General features: G+C 36.8%; 1 protein-coding gene and 1 long non-coding RNA gene across 34 annotated transcripts in view; one reads left to right on the plus strand and one right to left on the minus strand.

Annotated features, from left to right (window-relative positions):
• The window catches only part of DLG2 (discs large MAGUK scaffold protein 2), a 1,979,996-nt gene that overhangs the window by 17,664 nt on the left and 1,943,526 nt on the right, over positions 1-18,806 (minus strand). For 18 of the 33 annotated variants that reach the window (XM_077867259.1, XM_077867261.1, XM_077867262.1 and 15 more), the window contains 3 exons: positions 12,453-12,552; positions 8,348-8,389; positions 833-883 (listed from right to left, as the gene is read on the minus strand). In XM_077867259.1, the coding sequence (XP_077723385.1) occupies positions 833-883; positions 8,348-8,389; positions 12,453-12,552 (193 nt within the window). Of the gene's footprint in view, positions 1-832; positions 884-8,347; positions 8,390-11,570; positions 11,617-12,452; positions 12,553-18,806 lie in introns of all 33 variants that reach the window. The other 15 variants (XM_077867263.1, XM_077867258.1, XM_077867260.1 and 12 more) reach the window with 3 other exon arrangements.
• Positions 1-18,806, plus strand: part of LOC144294998 (uncharacterized) — a 38,503-nt gene that overhangs the window by 5,698 nt on the left and 13,999 nt on the right. The window lies entirely within an intron of this gene.

Raw genomic sequence — 18,806 nt, forward strand, 5'->3', positions numbered from 1 at the left:
TTACTTCATTGGATAAGTTGCCCATACAGCCTTGTAGAACACTCGATATGTTGGCTGTGTTTATTTTCTGGAATTTACCAATAGGGAAAAGCAACTGCAGTGTCTATTGAAGAAAAGAAACATTTGGAGGGGGTTTTGCTTACTCTTATGTTATGCCTACACAATGTCAAAACAACTACTGAATTTAGTCAATTGAGTGGGAGAAAAAAGATTCCAAAGCAGCTGTTTGGCCATTGTTTAGATAATGACTTTAAGAAGTAATTGTTAGTATAATGACACCTTATGTTTTTATATCTTTCCCTCAGCTCAAAATGCTGTCTATTCTCTGCTGAGGTTTTTCCGATTCCTTTGTAACATGAGTTTAGAAGGAACTCTAAAGTCCGTTTGGTACAACTCCTCTGATGCTTGAATTTTCTCTGCAATGTCCTTGTCAATAGCCATTAGTGTCTATATAAATGCCTCCCAGAAAAAGATGCAGGCTTCTGGAGCAGCTCAGAGGGTGGCTTGTATTTTAGGACAGGTGTGCTAGAGAGCCCTTCTCAATACTGAGCTGACAAGAGTCTCCCAGGAGATTTTATGCATTTGTCCTGGAGGTGGGGATTTTTAGTGATTCCTTCCACTTAGGACCACTCATCTGGAGGGCTGCTTCATCTCCTGGGAGCTGTCACTGCCCATACCTAGCAGGGAAGTTGTTCGTGCCAAAGAGTCTGGTCTGGGGACAAGTGAGTATTAAGCAGATTTATAGTCCTTAGTCCTTCACTCTTTGGCTCCTATAATGGTGTCACCTGATATGGCCTGGAAATCAGGAACCAGAGCATGCTGGGAAACTTACTTTCCTGCCTTGTGACAGGCTCATAAGAAAGAATGAAGTCTTCTTGCCCTCCTGAGAAGAGAAGAAAGGAGAATGACAGTGAACTAACAACCAGTCATATACCACATATCACAGCTACAAGCCCTGCTCTGAAGCACAGGAAACAGACACAGTTCAGGGTTCATTTTCCTTGCCCTCTCTCCTTGAGCCATTCCAAAAATCTCTTCATCCTCATAAAACTCTTTAGCACTGTTATGGTATCAGGTTCTCAATGGTCATAACTGTCAGTAATGCCTGGAGACTAGTTACCTGCAGTTCAGCAGGACAGTGACCTATGAGAATGCCTTCTGTCTGACACTGAGAAGTGGAGCCCCTATTACTTATAGTTAAAATGAAACCATTCAGTACAAGCAGAGGGTCCTTCCAGTAGTTTGCTGCCACATTATCAGAATTTCTGGGTCTTTTATTTCACTTTCTCTTTTATTTTCCAAAGAAGCACATTGTTCAAAAACAAGTGTCTGGTTGGTTCATTTATGTCACAAAACCTTCATCAGCATATACCACAGGACACTGAAGATTTTATTCTAATGTTAATTCATCAGGAAAACGCTGGGTCAGTTCAAGAAGATAAAAAAAAAAAAATTGAGGAGGACCCTAAATCTCTGATTAGAATTGCTACTTAAAACTTTGGGAAGGGAACTAAAGAAGACAATGTAGTAAAAGACAGCTTTGCCAAAGACATTTACTACAAGTCTTCTGATTGACAGTGGGCCTCTGGTCAACAAATAACCATAGAAAGTTAATTGGTTTTAGGCAATTATTTTTTTCAAACATCTATTTTACCCAGTTGATGGACTGGGTACAAGATTAGCCTGATTCAGCTGTGAACCCAGAGGATATACTCTTTTTGCAATCGGCCCAGGACTGACTGTGTTTTGGTAGGGAAGTAGTTTAGGGATATTGGAAAGGACTCCCTGTATGCTGTTACATAGAGGAGTGTCATAGGTGGTAGTATTTTCTGAAACCAAAGGGCAATGCAACTCATTGCTTTATCTACTCAACCCCTTGAAACACATTCCATCTGTCAATGTGCTCCTCCTTTAACAGACACAGCACCAGAAAAGGTGAGTTAATTTCATAAAAAGAGTTAATACAATGAACAGTTCTGATGATGACGACTAATTTGGGGGAAATTAGGAAATATATGGAAAACTTGTGAAGTACAGATGACTTCCTTGGAGACCAGGTAGCTGGGATGGGGTAGGGTGAGATTGTCTTACTTTTTCAAGTGTGAGAAATGGTGCCGGGCCCAAGTCACATCTTTCTTCATCCTTAAGCAGGTTTACTCTGAGAAAGGCCCTGCTAGGCTAAGCTATTTCCTCATGGCATGGAGAATGTTCCTTGAAGGTCTTTCTCAGTGACATCTACTCATGGCTGCTCCAAGAAAGTTCAGGGGTTTTTCCACATCTGGGCAGGGGTTTGATATGTGAGGAGTCAGATACACTTTTTTTTTTTTTTTAAATTCAGGAAAATATGATTCCCTTTTAATAAACTAAATAGCTGAAATTTACAGTCTAGGTCAAAAAATAATGAAGGTGATTGATTGCTAAGATCCACAGTACCTAAAGCCTGAGATATGTAGAGGTCATAGGAACTCAGAAGGTTAAGTATAAAAATGCTTTAGGGGACAAAGTACAGCTTTGGGGCTTGAAATATGGCAGACTAGTACTGCAGTGTTTGACTGTAACATCACAGGGAAATCTTTATGGATTGACCAATAATATGTGAGAGGAGAATCCTGAGGATAGGATAACAAAGGTTTTAAACATCAGGGGATACTTATGCCTCTCTACTAGACTGGGAACTCCATAAAGGCAAAGATTGGGTTTCACTTACCATGGCATACCCAGTGCTTAACATAGAGAAAAATGTCAATGAATTTGCATTCTGATTTTAGTGGTAGGAAATGGGATGAGTAATGAGGCCAAAGATAGTTTTTTCTTTGTGTTTCGGTCTGTATGCTTTCGCTTTGGGAAGTGTGGTTTTCTCTAAATAAATATAACACGTCATGTTCCCATAGGAATCTTTTCCCAATGTCCTTACAAATTATTCTGATGGGATATTCTAAAGGCAAACCTTAAATAAGATATTTGGTGACAGTATGTTTCATTTGTGATTCAGAAAACTAGGACAAAGCAACATAGCTTTGACTAACTTTGTTAGAGAGTTCTGTAGTTCTTTTGTTTATGCATTGCTTTTGGGTTTACTTTCTGACTTACAAAAGGCACTGGTTCTTGATCAGAGCAGGAAGACTGCAGATCTCAGTGGAAGCATCCTTCTGTCCAGGCCCATCCCACTTCTAAAGACCCTGTGACAGTCAGCTACTATGTTAGGAAGCCTGCAGGGGAGTTGTGGTAGATGAGATTATGTCATAGCTGTGATCTCAGCACCTTAAACCAATTTTTACTTTCATGTTCAGAAATGAAAAGCCCTATGGGTAATGTGAAGGAGACTAAGAGGAGGAGGAAAAAAAGTTACAGCAATGAAGGAAAGAGAATTCATGCCTGTATGGCCATAAAGTGCTTTCACATCCATTGCTTTCTATTTTTCAGTCATTTCTGTTGAGGTAGGCGCTCTGATGATCCCCACTTTACAGATGAAGAAGTTGAGGCTCAGAGATGTCAATGGAGCTTGTTTACTCAGTTAGGAAGTAGTGGAGTCAAGATTTAAAACCATATCTTTTTTTTGACTCCTCATTGAGTATATGACAAGAGATGGAGACTTTTCTGATGGGGCTGGGATATAGGGGCAGACCTTACAAATGAACAAAGCATGGGTGGCAGAGATAGGAGCTGAACCCAGGGCAGAGTCACTGGGAGGCCAGAAGGTGTTCCATCTGTAAACACCAACTGTTTTTTTTTAAATTTTTAATGCTGCTGTGTCATCTCCATACCATAGTCATCCTTAGTAGTTTTTCTATTTTTTGATCAGGAGGTGTTGGCACTTAGAAATAACAGCTGACAAAAAGGTACAAACTATTACTTGGTCTTGTTTTGGCAAATGCATGGCTGGAAGTGGGAGAGCGGCACAGTGCTGGGTGCAGACAGCTGCAGCTGTGGGAGAGTAGAGGCCTCTGTTAACAGTCTCTATGAGACTCTAAACTGGAAGCAAGTCACAGTAAAAGGGACTCAGAGGGAGACCCTCTTATGTTCTCATGGTAGAGAACAGCAACTTGGTGCTCTTTAGGAATTTTTGGAAACTAGAAAAGAGGGGGGGGATGGGAAGCCCAGTGGTAGTATATTTAATGTTCCAAGTTTAGTGTTCAGTGCCTGCATTTGATGATTTTTAAGAATAAATTAGGTTTTTAGAAGCACAGAATGTTAGCTCTAAGAAAGGGCTTAGAGCTCATGGGGTTCATAGATGGCAAATATGTAGCATATGGGGTCACTCCCCCATTCCATGCCCTTGGAAGGCACTACAGATTGATCATTGCCCACATTACTGCTGGGCCTTAGCCTGGCCTTAATGCTTCTCAATACAATTCTTCTGGCAGCTATTACCCGTTGGTCAGAGTTGGGATCTTGGTTAAAATCTGCTTGCTGTCTGTGTTCTAACTCAAGCTACTCAATTTACATAGGAGAGGAGGAAGGTTCAAAGATGGTGAGTGATTTCTTCAAGGTCACATAGTGAACTTGTGTTTCAGTGTCTCGATGGATGTTCAGAAGATTCAGTTTAATGTTCACAGAACTCCTAAAACTGGGCTTAGTGCACAGTTAATGCTATATAGATGTTTCTGCTTGTATTAATTTGACAGGTGGTATGGAATAGCTGAAATGTACTGGATAAAACACAAGGAAGCTGAGATTTCACACTGTATGGAAGGGTGACAATGTATGGAATTCAGAAGCAAAATATCTCAATTGGTCTTACAGAGTGCCACCATATTATGCAGTCTCTTGGAGCTTTAGCATCCTCATCTGTAAAATGGAGTGTTAACGTGAGACATATCTCACAGTCTTGTTGCAGAAATCAAATAAGAAAAAGATAATGAAAAATTGCTTTATAAAAGCTAAAGAACTAGAGGAAATACAAGTGCAATACTTGAAGACCGCAGAGAAAGGAGAAGAATATGGGCATTATTTTGATAAATTCCAGTGGAAAAATTTTGGGTCTCCTCATATCAGCACTCCATTCTTCAATGTCCATGTTTTGAAACTCTCACTTAACTGATGAACCCCAATAGGTTAGAAAGATAATCATCAGTTCTCCTGTACCCATCATGATATAAAGAACTTTGTGAGCTTTGAGGAAGGCAGGACTCAGCTGTAGAGATTTGCTATTTCCACCATGACTACCTGTTTTTTACTGTGTCCTAATGCAAGGACGTCTGAAAGCTGAGATACAAAAACAACCACAAATACAAGCCTATACTGTACTACTTTGTTGACAGAGAGAAATCTGGAATTAGTCCCTAATGAAGATCGTTTTTGAGGGGGTATTTTGCATAATTATACAATGTGCACTGTAATTAACTGCATTTTTAGCTAGTGCTCAATATAGTTGGACTTTGAAAAATTCTATTTTAGAATGCTTGAGATGGTGCGGGAAAGGTCTGGGCTGTTTATTAGAAACTGAGGTCTGTGAAAGTATGTGTGTGTGGAGTGTGTGTGTGTGTGTGTGTGTGTGTGTGTGTATCTCAGGAAATGTATAAGGTTTTCAGTTAAGGTTGTCACAACATGTAATTCTAGGATGTAGTGTGAATTGTGTCTCTGGAGCTTTCAGACATGGGGATCTGGGACTTAGTTTCTAACCAATGACCATTTATTTAAGCATGTGTCCCAGAGTGGACATGGAATCGTTCTAAGAGTAAAAAATAACACTTAGACGTTAGTAGAAAAAGGGTCTTTTTAGCACTTATTTATACACAAAACATAAAAGTCATAATTACAGCAAAACCCAGGAATTCAATAGAAAAATGCAGCCTGTGTTGATTTCAAAATGGCAATTTTCTGGAAAGCAGGTGTGTTTCAAGTCTCTGTGTCTTTTTTTCATGCCTTTGCTGTGCTTGGAAAGTTTCTTCCTTAACTTATCTAGCTGGCATGCACCTTATCTTTCCAAAGCTCAGCTCAAAGGCCACCTCCTCTTTGACGTCATCTCTGAAGCCTCTACTACTTGAATCAGGCTTTTACCTTAGAAACTGCTGCACGTTTTGCATTTTTGCTGTTGTTGTTTATTGCTATCTCTCCCCACTATGTGTGTGCTGAGTTCTAGAGTTGGTTGAGATTCCTACTGGGTCTCATGGTGCCTTTGAAAGGAGCATGATATATGGTACATGTTGAATGAATAAATAAACAAACATTCTTCTATAATTCCTTGTATTTCCATCCTGGAGAAAGAAATATTATTCTTTCAACTAAGCTATGAGAAAGGCTGTTTTTACTTTCATTCATTTGTAAAGAAAGCAATCTGAGTGGCTGATCAGTAACCTCAGATGAGACCCAAACCAATAGAGGTTAGTAAACTCCACACACATTTGCTCTCATAATATCTTAGAGTCCAGTTCCAGTTCTTCTCTCTTCTCATAGATAATTCAAGCTGCTTGCAAGTGTTTCTTTTATTCACTGAGTACATATTCTGAGTATTTATGTGCACTGAGCACATATTCTGAGTATTTATGTGCACCTACTATTTGATCATGAAGAGTTACTGATGTCATCTTAGAGCTTCACTACCAAAAACCCTTTTAGGCAGCTGAAAGCCTTGGCCTAGGTTTTCTAACTTAATGATTCTGGGAAGAACATTCTTACCCCTGAAAGAGAAAAGAGGGGCTCTAAAAATGAGTTCTTCTATATACTTTCCATAGAAAGAATTGAAAGAACAAGGTATGATGTTTCCCCTTTCTATTCCTGTGTCTGCAGGATGGAAGCACAACAAGTAAGCCTGAATATCAAACAAACCAGGCCCATTGGTCCTATGAAACCCAAAAAACAAGTTCTGCTTTTCCTTATACTAAGTTGAGGGTACCTCATGTGTTAGGAAGGCAATCTTTGGTTACTTCTTCTTGGCCAGGTTTCTTTTTGTTTTAAAATTAAATGGAGGGAAGGGGGAGGCAAGTGTTTCGCTAAGTTGAGATAATCATAACATTTTAAGAGTGAGAAGAATGCAAAAATGTGAAGGATTACATTGAGAACAAGAACTCTTTGATCCTTTCACCAGTAAGATTTGTCATTCTGTTGAGGAAGAAAATTTAGGTAGTTCTCATATTATTTGATTGATCAAGGGTATCTCATCACATTTTTTTTTCATTTTATTCTGCATTATGTTTCATCTTCCTCGCCTGGCCCCTACCTCTTTCTGTCACCTTTCTTCTTTTTCATTTTTTTCTATTTGCTACCAATCTGATTCTATAAAGCCTATCTCAAAGTCCACATTGAATTTGTCATATTCCAAGACTACTAGTTGGCACTCCACCACAAAAAAGGCATGGTTTCATATAGCACCATGCTGTAATAGAAGAACAAAACAAATTCTTTTTAGTTTTTAATGAATATGCTATTCAAGGGGGGAAAATAACCCAACCAATTTCTGTCATGGTGGCTGTGGGTCATTTGTATTGGGCCTGCACTTTTCTAATCACCTCAGTAATTGCTTTTTGAGTAACCCATTTCACTAAGGAGGACAAATAATTATTACGGAAGTTGTAAGGATCCCCGTAGTAATAAGTACCTAGGGTAGTCACCAAAGACCAGTAAGTAGGTGGTCTACACAAGAATGTATTAAAGGGATGTACTTGGTGTTTGGTGAATATTTTTATACACTAAGCAAATGGCTTGAGGTGACCAAACAAAGATAAGGACCAGAAATAATTTTTAGTTACCTACCTTTTCAGAAAGTTAAGCTTTCTGATCCAAGATTTGTTCACTTTAAAACAAAAGTGAGTTCCTTCAACATTAGAGGATGAAACTTTATCATCACTTCCCAACCATCAGAAATATAAAGTCAGATGTATCATAGTATCTACCTTAGAATACTAATCAAGGAGAGAAGAGATATAAAAGTTCACACTCCATTTAAAAGGAACACTGTAATTTCACAAGATTTGTTTTGGAAAAGGGAAGCCAGCCACAGAAAGAAAAAGGCAAAATGAGAAGGAAAATAAAACCATGATGACTTTTCAACCCTCTGGAAGGGGGTTTTAATTATTTCGGGGAGCAGGATGTCAAAGTCCATGAGGTGGAACTTTTCCCCCACCTTCTCTGGGAGAACTGCATCCTCGGACCATGGCCAATTGAGGTTGAGATGGCTTATTAGCAAGCCTGCCACTGCTTGCACACGTCACAAAAGGGTCCACAGAGGGCCCAAGTGTCTTTTGTATCTTTCCACATCAACCAACGGTTTCATTTCAAGCCATTTGCTTTGGATGAGGATGATCAAGGGCAGCAATTGAAACAGAACAAGAGCGAAAATCTGAAATGACCACCACAGGCAATGGAGCAATTGCAAAGGAAAGAATCACAAACCCAAGCAGTAACTTACGGTAGCTACTTTCGCTATCGCTGGCATTAGAAGAAACATGTTCTGCAAGAACAGCACAGCAAATTAAAGAAATACCAAGCATTGGAGAGCAGCCAGAAGGCGAAGGAATACACTCATGCAAGCCTACTACGAGTGGAAGCGAGAGGCACGGGGAAGGCTGCGGAAGAGGTGGTGTTAAGAAGACTCAGAGAAGATACAAAAGATGAAAACTTTATCTCCATTTGACAAGAAGCCACTACATGACTGCCAGGTCTTCTGTTTAGCAAACAGGAAAGTAGCTTTCATCACAAAAAATAGAGAAGGTCAACTTGAGCACTTTTCTCTTTATGTCTGCTTTGCCCTATCCACACGGGCCCTGATTTTCCAGATTCATGTGACAGAGGTCAACGTATCTCAGCTGGATGTTTCCTGACTCTAAGATCAGAAGCTCCTGGAGTGGAGGCACTGTTTGCTTACAAATTTTTTGTTTCTTGATTTTAGCCTCTTTCTAGGTATTTTGCGGAAATACTTTATTTCAGATTGCCAGTTGGTCCCTGGGACCCCTTGAAATTTATTTCTATGTAAATTCTCAAACTAATTCTCAGGGTGAAAAGGGACTATTAAAGATTTTTCCTACTTCAGGGAGTGAGGAGAAAAATCTTGGAGGAAGAAATGAGTCACTGAAAAATGGTTTAGGAATCAGTTCAATGTTTTCTTGATTTTATTTTAAGATCCTTGCTTGGAGAGCTATTAGGTTCTGGAGGGATGAAACAGGGAGGGGCTAGATGGTCTGATACCAAGCACAGGTCCTGGCATGAAGTATATTTTTAATTCATGTTGAGTAACTTGCTTTTACAGTGATATTTCAATTTTTTTTTCATAAAACACAGTTTAGCCAACATAACAGGGCTATATATGCCAGAATTAGAGTTTTTACTTCCAGAAATCATTTCTCTTGTACTCTGTACTAAGTTATAGAAGATAAATTCATCAACTTATCAAGTTCTTTGTATATCAGGTTAATTAAATGAAGAATATATGACTATTTTGAAGCTTGTTATTGAAACTCATTAGCAACAACTTCAGGCTTTTAAAAAGTGGCAACTGTTGTACATTTTTAGAAAAAGGATAAGAATATAGAACATTATTCTCTCCCTAATAGTAAAAACGTGCTTTAAAATGTATTTGATATTATAGATTCTCACCAGTTGGATGGATTAATCTTTTTATTTAGCTTCATTGAGGTGTAATCAACAAATTATAATACTTTTAAAGTGAACAATGTGATGAGGGATACATGTAGATATTGTGGAAGGATTCTCACAATTGACGTGATGCATCCTGGAAGGATTAGTTTTAGAGAATGAAATGGAAGAAAAGCAAAACATGGGTTAAAATCACATGAATTATTGCTCTTTGTGTTGGTGTATGACCAGGACTACGTTGCTAATTTAGGCACAAATTTTACAAATGCAAAGGGGCACGAGGGAAAGAAGTGTGAATGGCTGGGTGCAAGTTTGTTTTCTGTTATTGAAAAAAGGTCAAGGTACACACCCAACAATGGTGTATCTTCATATACACAATTATCTTAAGTACCTTGAGTCAGGGATGACAGGGTTTTTGTTTTGTTTTGATTTACTTTAAAAATAACTGAGAATGAAGCTGAGCTATCTATGCAGTGTTTTATCGAGTATGAAGTATCAAGAGTTTGTATAACAGAATTTTTCCATTTTGTAGGTAAAGAGAAATTGAAAATATGTTCTAGCTAAAGTCCAAATTATGGCTAGCAGTAGCATTAATTGGCAAATAACTTTACCTAGTGAAATCTGTTCAATTTTTAAAAAGTAAACAAACATTTGCACATCCTGGATTTAAAAGGTCATCATGCATATTTTTGACATTCTAATAGCAACTACTTTTCAGTGATGTTCATTTATTAGCAATATATTAAAATGCTTCTCCTCCGCACCCTGCCCCCTTTGAAAATCTAGAAAATGGTGGTACTTGATACTATCCAGATAATGTTGAAATCCATATTTGAACTTCAGCCACTAATTCAAGAAAAATTTCATGACATATTCCATATAGAGACTCAAAGATAAAGTTTTCATCTTTAAAAAAGATCAGTAGTTACTCTTGATCAGATTTTGTTCTCTATATCTGTATATAAAAAAAGGTCCAATTAACAATCTGAAGGATGAAGCATATCATTACAGTGTTAAGAAACAGCTCTTGAAAACAAAGTCCAGCTCAATGCTATTTTGTTTTATACAAATGAAATGAATAGCTTCTAAAAATACTGCCCGTAGCTGTTAAATAAAAACAAAACAAAATAAACAAAAAAAAATGAGCATGTGATACGTTGCAAAAGACACAAAACTGTTCTTATTTCATTGGTGCCTACACAATGGAGTTAGTAATAAGGAAAGAAAAATCATACCATATTAACACAGTATTATTAATTTTTATAGCTCAGTGCAATGAGACACAGACTAAAGGCATTAATAAGTGGAAAATTTAAAGGTTTAATAAACTTTATTTTGCAGTCTATACTATAAAATGAAGACCTGATTATGTAATACAGCTAATAAGTGACTGATAGAAAAACATATTAATACATATCTAAAACTCTATCATACAAACGTTTCAAGCAGGATCACTGCAAGTCAGAAAGAAAAATCAATCATAGTTAATAACAAAGAATTATCCATGGAAGATCAAATAGCTTAATGTTTATTTTTTGAGAAAGCATGTTCCCTTTGACAATAAAATAGCTCCTTTACTAATAGCAAAGTACAACCCCATTATGGAAGTTGGCAAGGTCATTAAATATTTCTGGCTAAAAAGGCAGAAGAAAGCTACATAAAGTACATTTCTGCTTTCTTGTTCTAGAACATTTAGCTCACCCTTTCTTTGAACATGGCTCTTGCTCTCTGGTGTTAGGCGGCAGAGCAAGGGATGCCATGGTTGGCATCATGACCATGTTGGCCACATAACATGGTCAGAAAGGGAAGGTGTGAACTGCAACAGTAGTTACAGTGCCTGACACATTTTGCTTTTAAATGCTGACATGCAGAACAAAACGGTTGAAATTACTCTGTAGGAGCATTCACAGCTAGGTAACATAAAACTCGTATCTTGTGCATGCTAGGAGTGAAAGGCCCTCAAGAAAAGGAACAAAAGCCAAACTCAAAAGGAAAGGAAAAGAAAAGAAAAGTTACAGTGACCATTCCTGGGAACTTACTCAGAGTCTTTGTTCCATAACCGTCGTCACCTAATCCGGGGATGTCCTGCATAGAAGTCCCCAGAGAGAGCAATGAGAGAGGAAGAACAGCCACGGAAGAGGAAGGAAGAAGTCAGTGGAGTTGAAATGGATACTACCATGACAGACCGTGTTGCCTAAGCAATCTGGATCCCACTCTTTCTTTTTTTGAAACAGCAGTCACCCCAAACTCCCTGGGCTGAGACTTAAAGATTTGTAAAGCAACTCAAAAGATTAGAAGTTAAAAAAATTCAGAAGACTGTTACAAAAAAGAAGAAGATTCACCAAATGCCATTTTTGCTCGCTGTTAACGTTGCCACAGAAATGTACCACTTAGAGTGATACTCCACATCCAAGTTTCAAGACAAACTCTTAGATTTAGTATCCACCAATACAAGCTCACTGCTCAGTTAAGTATTTAACATTTGCTGGGAGAAGTGTAAACTCAGGGCTAGTAATCAATATAGAGTATGAATTATTCGCTCCCAGTGAGCTAGAACTCAAAACACACAGGTGGCAATGGAACCAATATTTCTGTTCAGCAAATAATCTGTCTCAAGCCCTCTAGAGCTGTGTGATAGGAAAGACAAACTGAACCCAGCCCTGGTCTCAGAAAAATGCTGGTTGGAAGCAAAGTCCCAGCTTCCCGAAGTCCCTCTGCAATGCATTCTGTCAAGAACCACACCAAGGGAAGGATCCAGACTGCAGCCAAACACTGGTCACAGTAGTAAGCCCTGACCTGCCTGCCTACCATGTTTGTTTGCCTAGGCGTGTGGCGTGGGAGAGCCTACATCATGGGTGTTGCCCGTGAAGAATTTTTTTCTCTTGTGTTGCATGTGACATTCTCTTCGAGAATCTACTTACGTTCAGGATCACTGGTTTCCTGCTCACTCTGCTCCTTGTTCTTGTAGAATGGGAATTTTCGTGAAAAGATGAAGCTCTTTTTACGCTTGTCATTGAATGACTGTGAAGGAGAAAAGGCATGGGGCAAAAACAGGGGACGTCTAATTGTTGTCACACTCATGCTGACAAAACAACTAGTTTGTAAAAGCAGAGAGAGCTGTAGTGACGCAAGTAGATAGTCTAAAGAGGTGCCAGAGGGTTCCTAAAGGCAGATTTTATCTACAAGGAATGTAAATTCTTAATGATGACACTTTGGGAAAAAATGTCTCCTAGTGAAAAGACTAGTTGCAGGCAAATGATGATGAAGGAAAAGTCTTAAATTGTAAGCAGACGACCCAGAGCTCTGTCCTGGCTCTACAGCTTGTTAGTCCATCACCTAAATCTAAACTAAATCTCTCTGAACCTCAGTATCTTCTTCATCTGCATAATGGAGGATAATAATAGCGCTTAGGATGTGAAACTCAAGTAAGGCAGGGTAAACATAAAGTGCTATACAAACATCATCTTTTTTTTTTTTTAACATCATCTTTTTTATCTTCATTATCATCAGGTAGAAAAAACTTTCTTAGAGATACTAGGCACATTAGTACCTGGATGTCATTTTTAGTAAGTTGAATGTGAGTTACTTCAGCCTGGATTTAATTTAAAACACACAAAGGAGTGTGTAGATGTATGGTATAGGATATTTATAGTATCACACATAGATCCACGATCATTATTCATTCAAAAGAGATTTTAAAGACACATGAGCTTCACACCCTCATCTTGGAAACAGGAGGCCAACGGCACAGAGAGGTTGAGTCCCTTGCTAATATCACAGAGCTAGTTGGTGACAGCTAGGATACTGTCAACCAAAATCTGATCTTGAAAGATTCTAACTTGATATTCACTTGAGCAAGGGAGAAATAATGGTTACTCATCTATATTCTGACATGATAAAAAATACTGTAAGAAGGAGTGTCCTTAAAAATGTAAACCACTTCATTAGGTTAAATGAGGCTGAATTAAAAGTAAGACAGGTATACATAATCTAATACATATATTCGAACTCATTCATTTGCTTGCTGAGAAGACTCCTTAAGAAAATTTCATTTATTCCCACTGTTGCTATTATGTAAATGCTTTGTGGGGTTTCTTCTTCGGGAAATGTGTTCACAGTCATTTTAGAAGCTATGCAAGTCTTAGTAAATTCATATTCACATATCATTTAAAAAATGTTTCACCAGCTTGATTACCATACTTATTTGACTGGGTCTGAGAGTTACTCTCCAAAGAGCAAGATTCGTTACCACATAGGCATTAAAATGAATGTGCCAAAGACTCTGATGGAAATTTGACAGGGGTATCCTAAAATAGTTTTAGCAATGGCAGCTGGTAAGAATAAATATAGGGCCAGCAGGGTGACTATTTGGAAGGAAAAGGTCTTGTTTGGATGTATATATTTTATCCATTGGTGGGAATCAGTTGCATGCCCTTATGGGTGTGAAGCTTGACTAAACAGTGGAAATAACTTATTTTCTTTGTATAATCATGTGCTCCTATATCAAATATCCATTTTGGTCATCATGTTTATTTAAGAAAAATTAAATTGCTAAAATGTCAGTGCTGTCATTCAGTAATTTATTACTTTGTTTGGTGCTGGGAATCTCACCAAAATCAGTGGAGCTTGATTTTTATGTTCCATTAAGAAGATTCTGGGAAAAAAACAGTAAGTCAAATCTTGAATAATTTTTGAAATTAAGGAATATATTTTATGCTTAACATACCAAGTATTAGATATACGTTCTCAGGGTAAAAAGAAATATTACTTCAGAATTTATTACTCCACTGACAGCACTTTATTATGTTCAATATAGTTCTGTCACACTTGCCATTAAAGATTTGTGTCCAGGGACAAGGCTGGGAACTCCCCCCAAATTTTCCCAGCTAAAAAATGGTAAATCCTTAAAGGAACATTAAATATTCTTGCATCACTCCAGTTTCATGCCACTTTTACATTTCAAGCATTTTAAACTTCAGTAACTGAAAATAAAAGAAAAAAATTATGTAAGAATTAATGACATGTGATATTGCAAGATATGTTAGACATTTAACTTCAACATCATGGATGACTTGTCATGCAAAAAAAAATTACAAATTTTCATGCAAATATGAAACAATGCCCAAAGGAATAAAGCCTGGGGTTGAAATGTAGACACAGATGGACAGCATGGAGGTGTTTTAGGGTCAAAATGGGGCCACATGCAAACCACATCATTTAACTTGTCTCATGGGATCAAAGGAAAATGAAAATGTGTTGTCTGTGATTAATTCTTTTTTCTTTTCAAAGCAAGGACTGTATAATGTGTTAACATTTCCCAATTATGAAAATGTTGTGTATCATGAGTCATCTGATTGGGATCTAATAATATTTAGCACCACATTTTTAAGAGAACAGAAAATACATAATTGCTCAAAAATAAAATTATCCAATGTATTAGTCTTATTGTCCAAGGTCATTTTGTATTGGAATTAGAGTAGGTAATAGAATTATCAGTTGTTAAATGGCCTTACATTTATGGACACAAAACCAAATCACAACTTCTGTTCACACTCACAGACTTAAAAGTCACATGTTTAGGATCTTAGCTAAACATTTCAAATGTAAGAGGTTATACGTGGCTTATAATGTTCTAACACTAGTCTTTATTTTTTATTAGACATGTATAATACCATTATATAAGCTTTTTGTCACTGGTAATTTTCTTTTAAATTTGAAAAAAGGAAAATCTGTTACATGAGTGTTAGGTGAGAATAATAAATTAGCACTTTTACTATTTATAGAGCACATAACTCTAAAGCAACTGAAGGCTGGTTTACAGCTCTGTTAAACATACTTGATCAGTGCTATTTTTTCTCTACACTGCTATATCTTAGATCTCGATCTAATCCTTTCATGGCAGGAAACTTCCTTGAATCGAGACTTTGAAAATACCAATCACATGTGGTAAGTGGCAAGTTGGCATAACTAAGAATTCCATTTTAGAATTTGGCCTGAATCACTGAGTTCTTATGAACAAAAGTGATACAACGACTACCATTTATTGAGTACTTATTATGTGCAAGGCTTGGTTCTAAAAGCTCTACCTTTGCTAATCTCCACACTAACTTCAAGAGGTTGGCATCATCATTTTCCTCATGTTACAGATGAGGAAACTGAAGTTTACAAATATTCTGTACTTGTCCAAAGTCACATAGTTGATGAGAGGTAAAGTCAGGATTTGAATTTGCAAATATTACTTGTTGCAGATATTGCTGCTTTTAGGAGCAAGAAAAGCTTCTGTAATCCAAGCCTGTTTCAAATATTTATTTAAAATTGTTAGCAGTTGACTTTCATGATACCATAATCTGTCATCATTCCCACAGCTTTACAGTTTGGCAGTTATTTATTGAAGCCATCAGAAGTTATGGATTCAACAATACTTTTGTAGGTTGTTAACCTTTGACACTCATTCATATTTTTGAGGGCTCTATTCTATTGTTCTTATTCTTATGATAATGTAAAAAATAAAAAGAATTTCAGTGGGGCAAGCTATTAATGGCAATTAAAAGGTGATTGTTCACACAACAGGCAAATCTATAGAGACAAAGTAGATTAGTGGTTGGTTAGGGTTGGGGATAGGGTATACAGAGAGTAGGAAGTGATAGCTGATGAGTATGGTGTTAGTTTTAGGGGAGATGAAATGTTCTAAAATTAGATTGTGGTGATGGTTGCATAACCCTATGAATATACTAAAAAACACTGAATTGTACACTTTAAGTGGGTGAATTGTAAACTATGTGAATTATATCTCAATAAAGCCATTAAAAAAAGAAACCTCTCCCCGACCCGTAAACCATAGGATGGGAGGAAACAAACACAGCATGTTTTAAATTTTTTTAGAGCGAATTTTTTTTATATTGAATAGAATGAATTGAAAACCCGTCTCCAACCCTTGTAATCAATCAGATATACACACCTTGTTTATCTGATTCTGCTGTTTCTCTATTAAATGAATACCCTTCATGTTGTGACAGACATTAGAACATCCATACCAGGAGTCAGCATATTATCACTGTCACTCAAAAATCTCTAGGTTGTTAGGCCAAGGGCATGAAACTGCCCAGCATGACCCTAAGTTGTAATGTCATTGCTGAACTGGCTTAAGATAATACGTCCTTCATGAAGAAAGAAAGGAAACAAAACAAAAACTCAAATTGCTGCTGCTTCCACTTGAATCCCATGTTCTTAAAGACACATGAATGAATCAATGTATTTTCATCTTTTTCATGCAGAAAATTTTAAAAACAGGGATATGTGTCAGTTTCTCTTTTCATATTTTTGTTCACATTTTTCAAATCTCAAATGTTTCTTAGCTCTAAAATGTTGCTTTCATGATATGAATGTTCCCTGGGAGAATTTATTTTTTATTTTATTATTATTTTTTTAATTTATTTATTCATGAGAGACACAGAGAGAGAGAGGCAGAGATACAGGCAGATAGAGGAGAAGCAGGCTCCATGCAGGGAGCCTGATGTGGGACTTGATCCCGGGACCCCAGGATCACGCCCTGGGCCAAAGGCAGACGCTCAACCGCTGAGCCACCCAGGTGTCCCCCCTGGGAGAATTTAGATTGAAATTTGTACTAAGCCTAGATAACACAATTTCTGTGACCTCTTTATCTTTTAGAAATGCTTCTTTCCTCCTAATTTATTCTTGTCTCCTCTCCTCTAAGATAACTGTATTCCCTTTGGAAGGTTGTTACTATAAATTTGGGCCATCACTTTGTTCTATACATATCTTGTTTTTATATAGAAAAGATAATTTTAAAACAAAGAGATTCAAGAAAAAGTAAGAACGAAACAAAGAGATTATTAAAGAAAAGACAAGAGTTGGCTTGAGATACATTTGTTTCCAGAAATGTGTCTATATGGATGTGTGTACACATATATGTGTCTAGAACATTGTCAATTCAAAAAGGGTTCCATTGAGCTCCAATAACTAGTAACACCACACACAAAAAAGATAATCAGATGATATATGCTTCCTGATGAGAGAACAAAATATTACTATAGAATAGTTTTGTAAATTTCTATTCTTAAAAGTAAAGAAAACAAAATCCTTCTCTCCCCAATGAATCTGAATATAATTAAGCCTTTCAACCAACTACTAGTTTATAGAAATAAAGAGACAGAGAAACATGATAAATTATACTATAAAGAAAATCTGGAGTAAAGACAAAGGACCTGGTTTCTTAAGTATAAAAAAATGAAAGGAAACCAAAAAAATGGAGGGAAAACATATAAAGCAGTAGAGACTTAGGATGGCTCAATCAATTACAGTAGATTTCACTTCTGGTGTAAATAAATTGTAAAACAAAACAAAATGATAAAATCATTTATGGTATTTATGAGTCAATTTGAGACCTGAAAAAAAAAACAGGATATTTATTAATTCAGTAATTGTTAATTTTTATGTGTGTATAATGGCATTGTGGTCATGCTATATTAAAATATTTACAGTTGAAATGATTTGACACACTGGATTTGCTTCAGAAAGTAGGAAAGGAACATAATACTATGACTACCTTCAGAATATATTCTAATGACAGAAGTATAAAGAAATCTTGATCTTCACTTAGCAGGTTTATTGTTTGTTGAATTCTGAAACCATTTGGTATGTGAGTAATGAGCAAGTGAGTAAACACATGTATGTTGCTGGGAAGTGAGGTCACTGTGAAAGAAGAGTGAGCTACAAATGTGAAATGGGGAAAAGACAGAAAGAATTTTATGATGGTGAATAGTAATTAAAGGCACCCAACATAAATTTAAGATTTTCTAAAAAACTTTATTTCTTCTCTTTGTCCACTAAAGGAGTCTAGATGTAGTGATACCCTAGGAACAAAAAGCAAACCTGGTGCTCAGATTTTGTTTTCTAAATACCATTTTCCACAAAAAAGGAACTAGTGTTTTTTTTTTTTTAAGAAACAGCTCATTCCATAAGCAGGGAAAGTATAAATTGAATCTGAAATATTTTGTTGGATTGGAAAATTAAGACGGACTAGACATAAACATAAAAACAATATAAAGCTTAAAAAACCTAAAACTAATGGTGGCATGTCAAACAGACACCAAAGCCAGTTTAAAAGTGATTATACCCACCAAACTTAGATAATTTGAATGTTAAAATGAATAATGACAGTAATTGAATGTAACACACTGAATTAAAAAAGAAATTCATGAGTCCAGAGATATTACCAAAACTACTTTAATTAAGTAATCAAAAATGAGAAGGAA

This window comes from Canis aureus, chromosome 23 (genome assembly GCF_053574225.1).
Source record: "Canis aureus isolate CA01 chromosome 23, VMU_Caureus_v.1.0, whole genome shotgun sequence".
In the NCBI taxonomy this organism is placed as follows: Eukaryota; Metazoa; Chordata; class Mammalia; order Carnivora; family Canidae; genus Canis; species Canis aureus.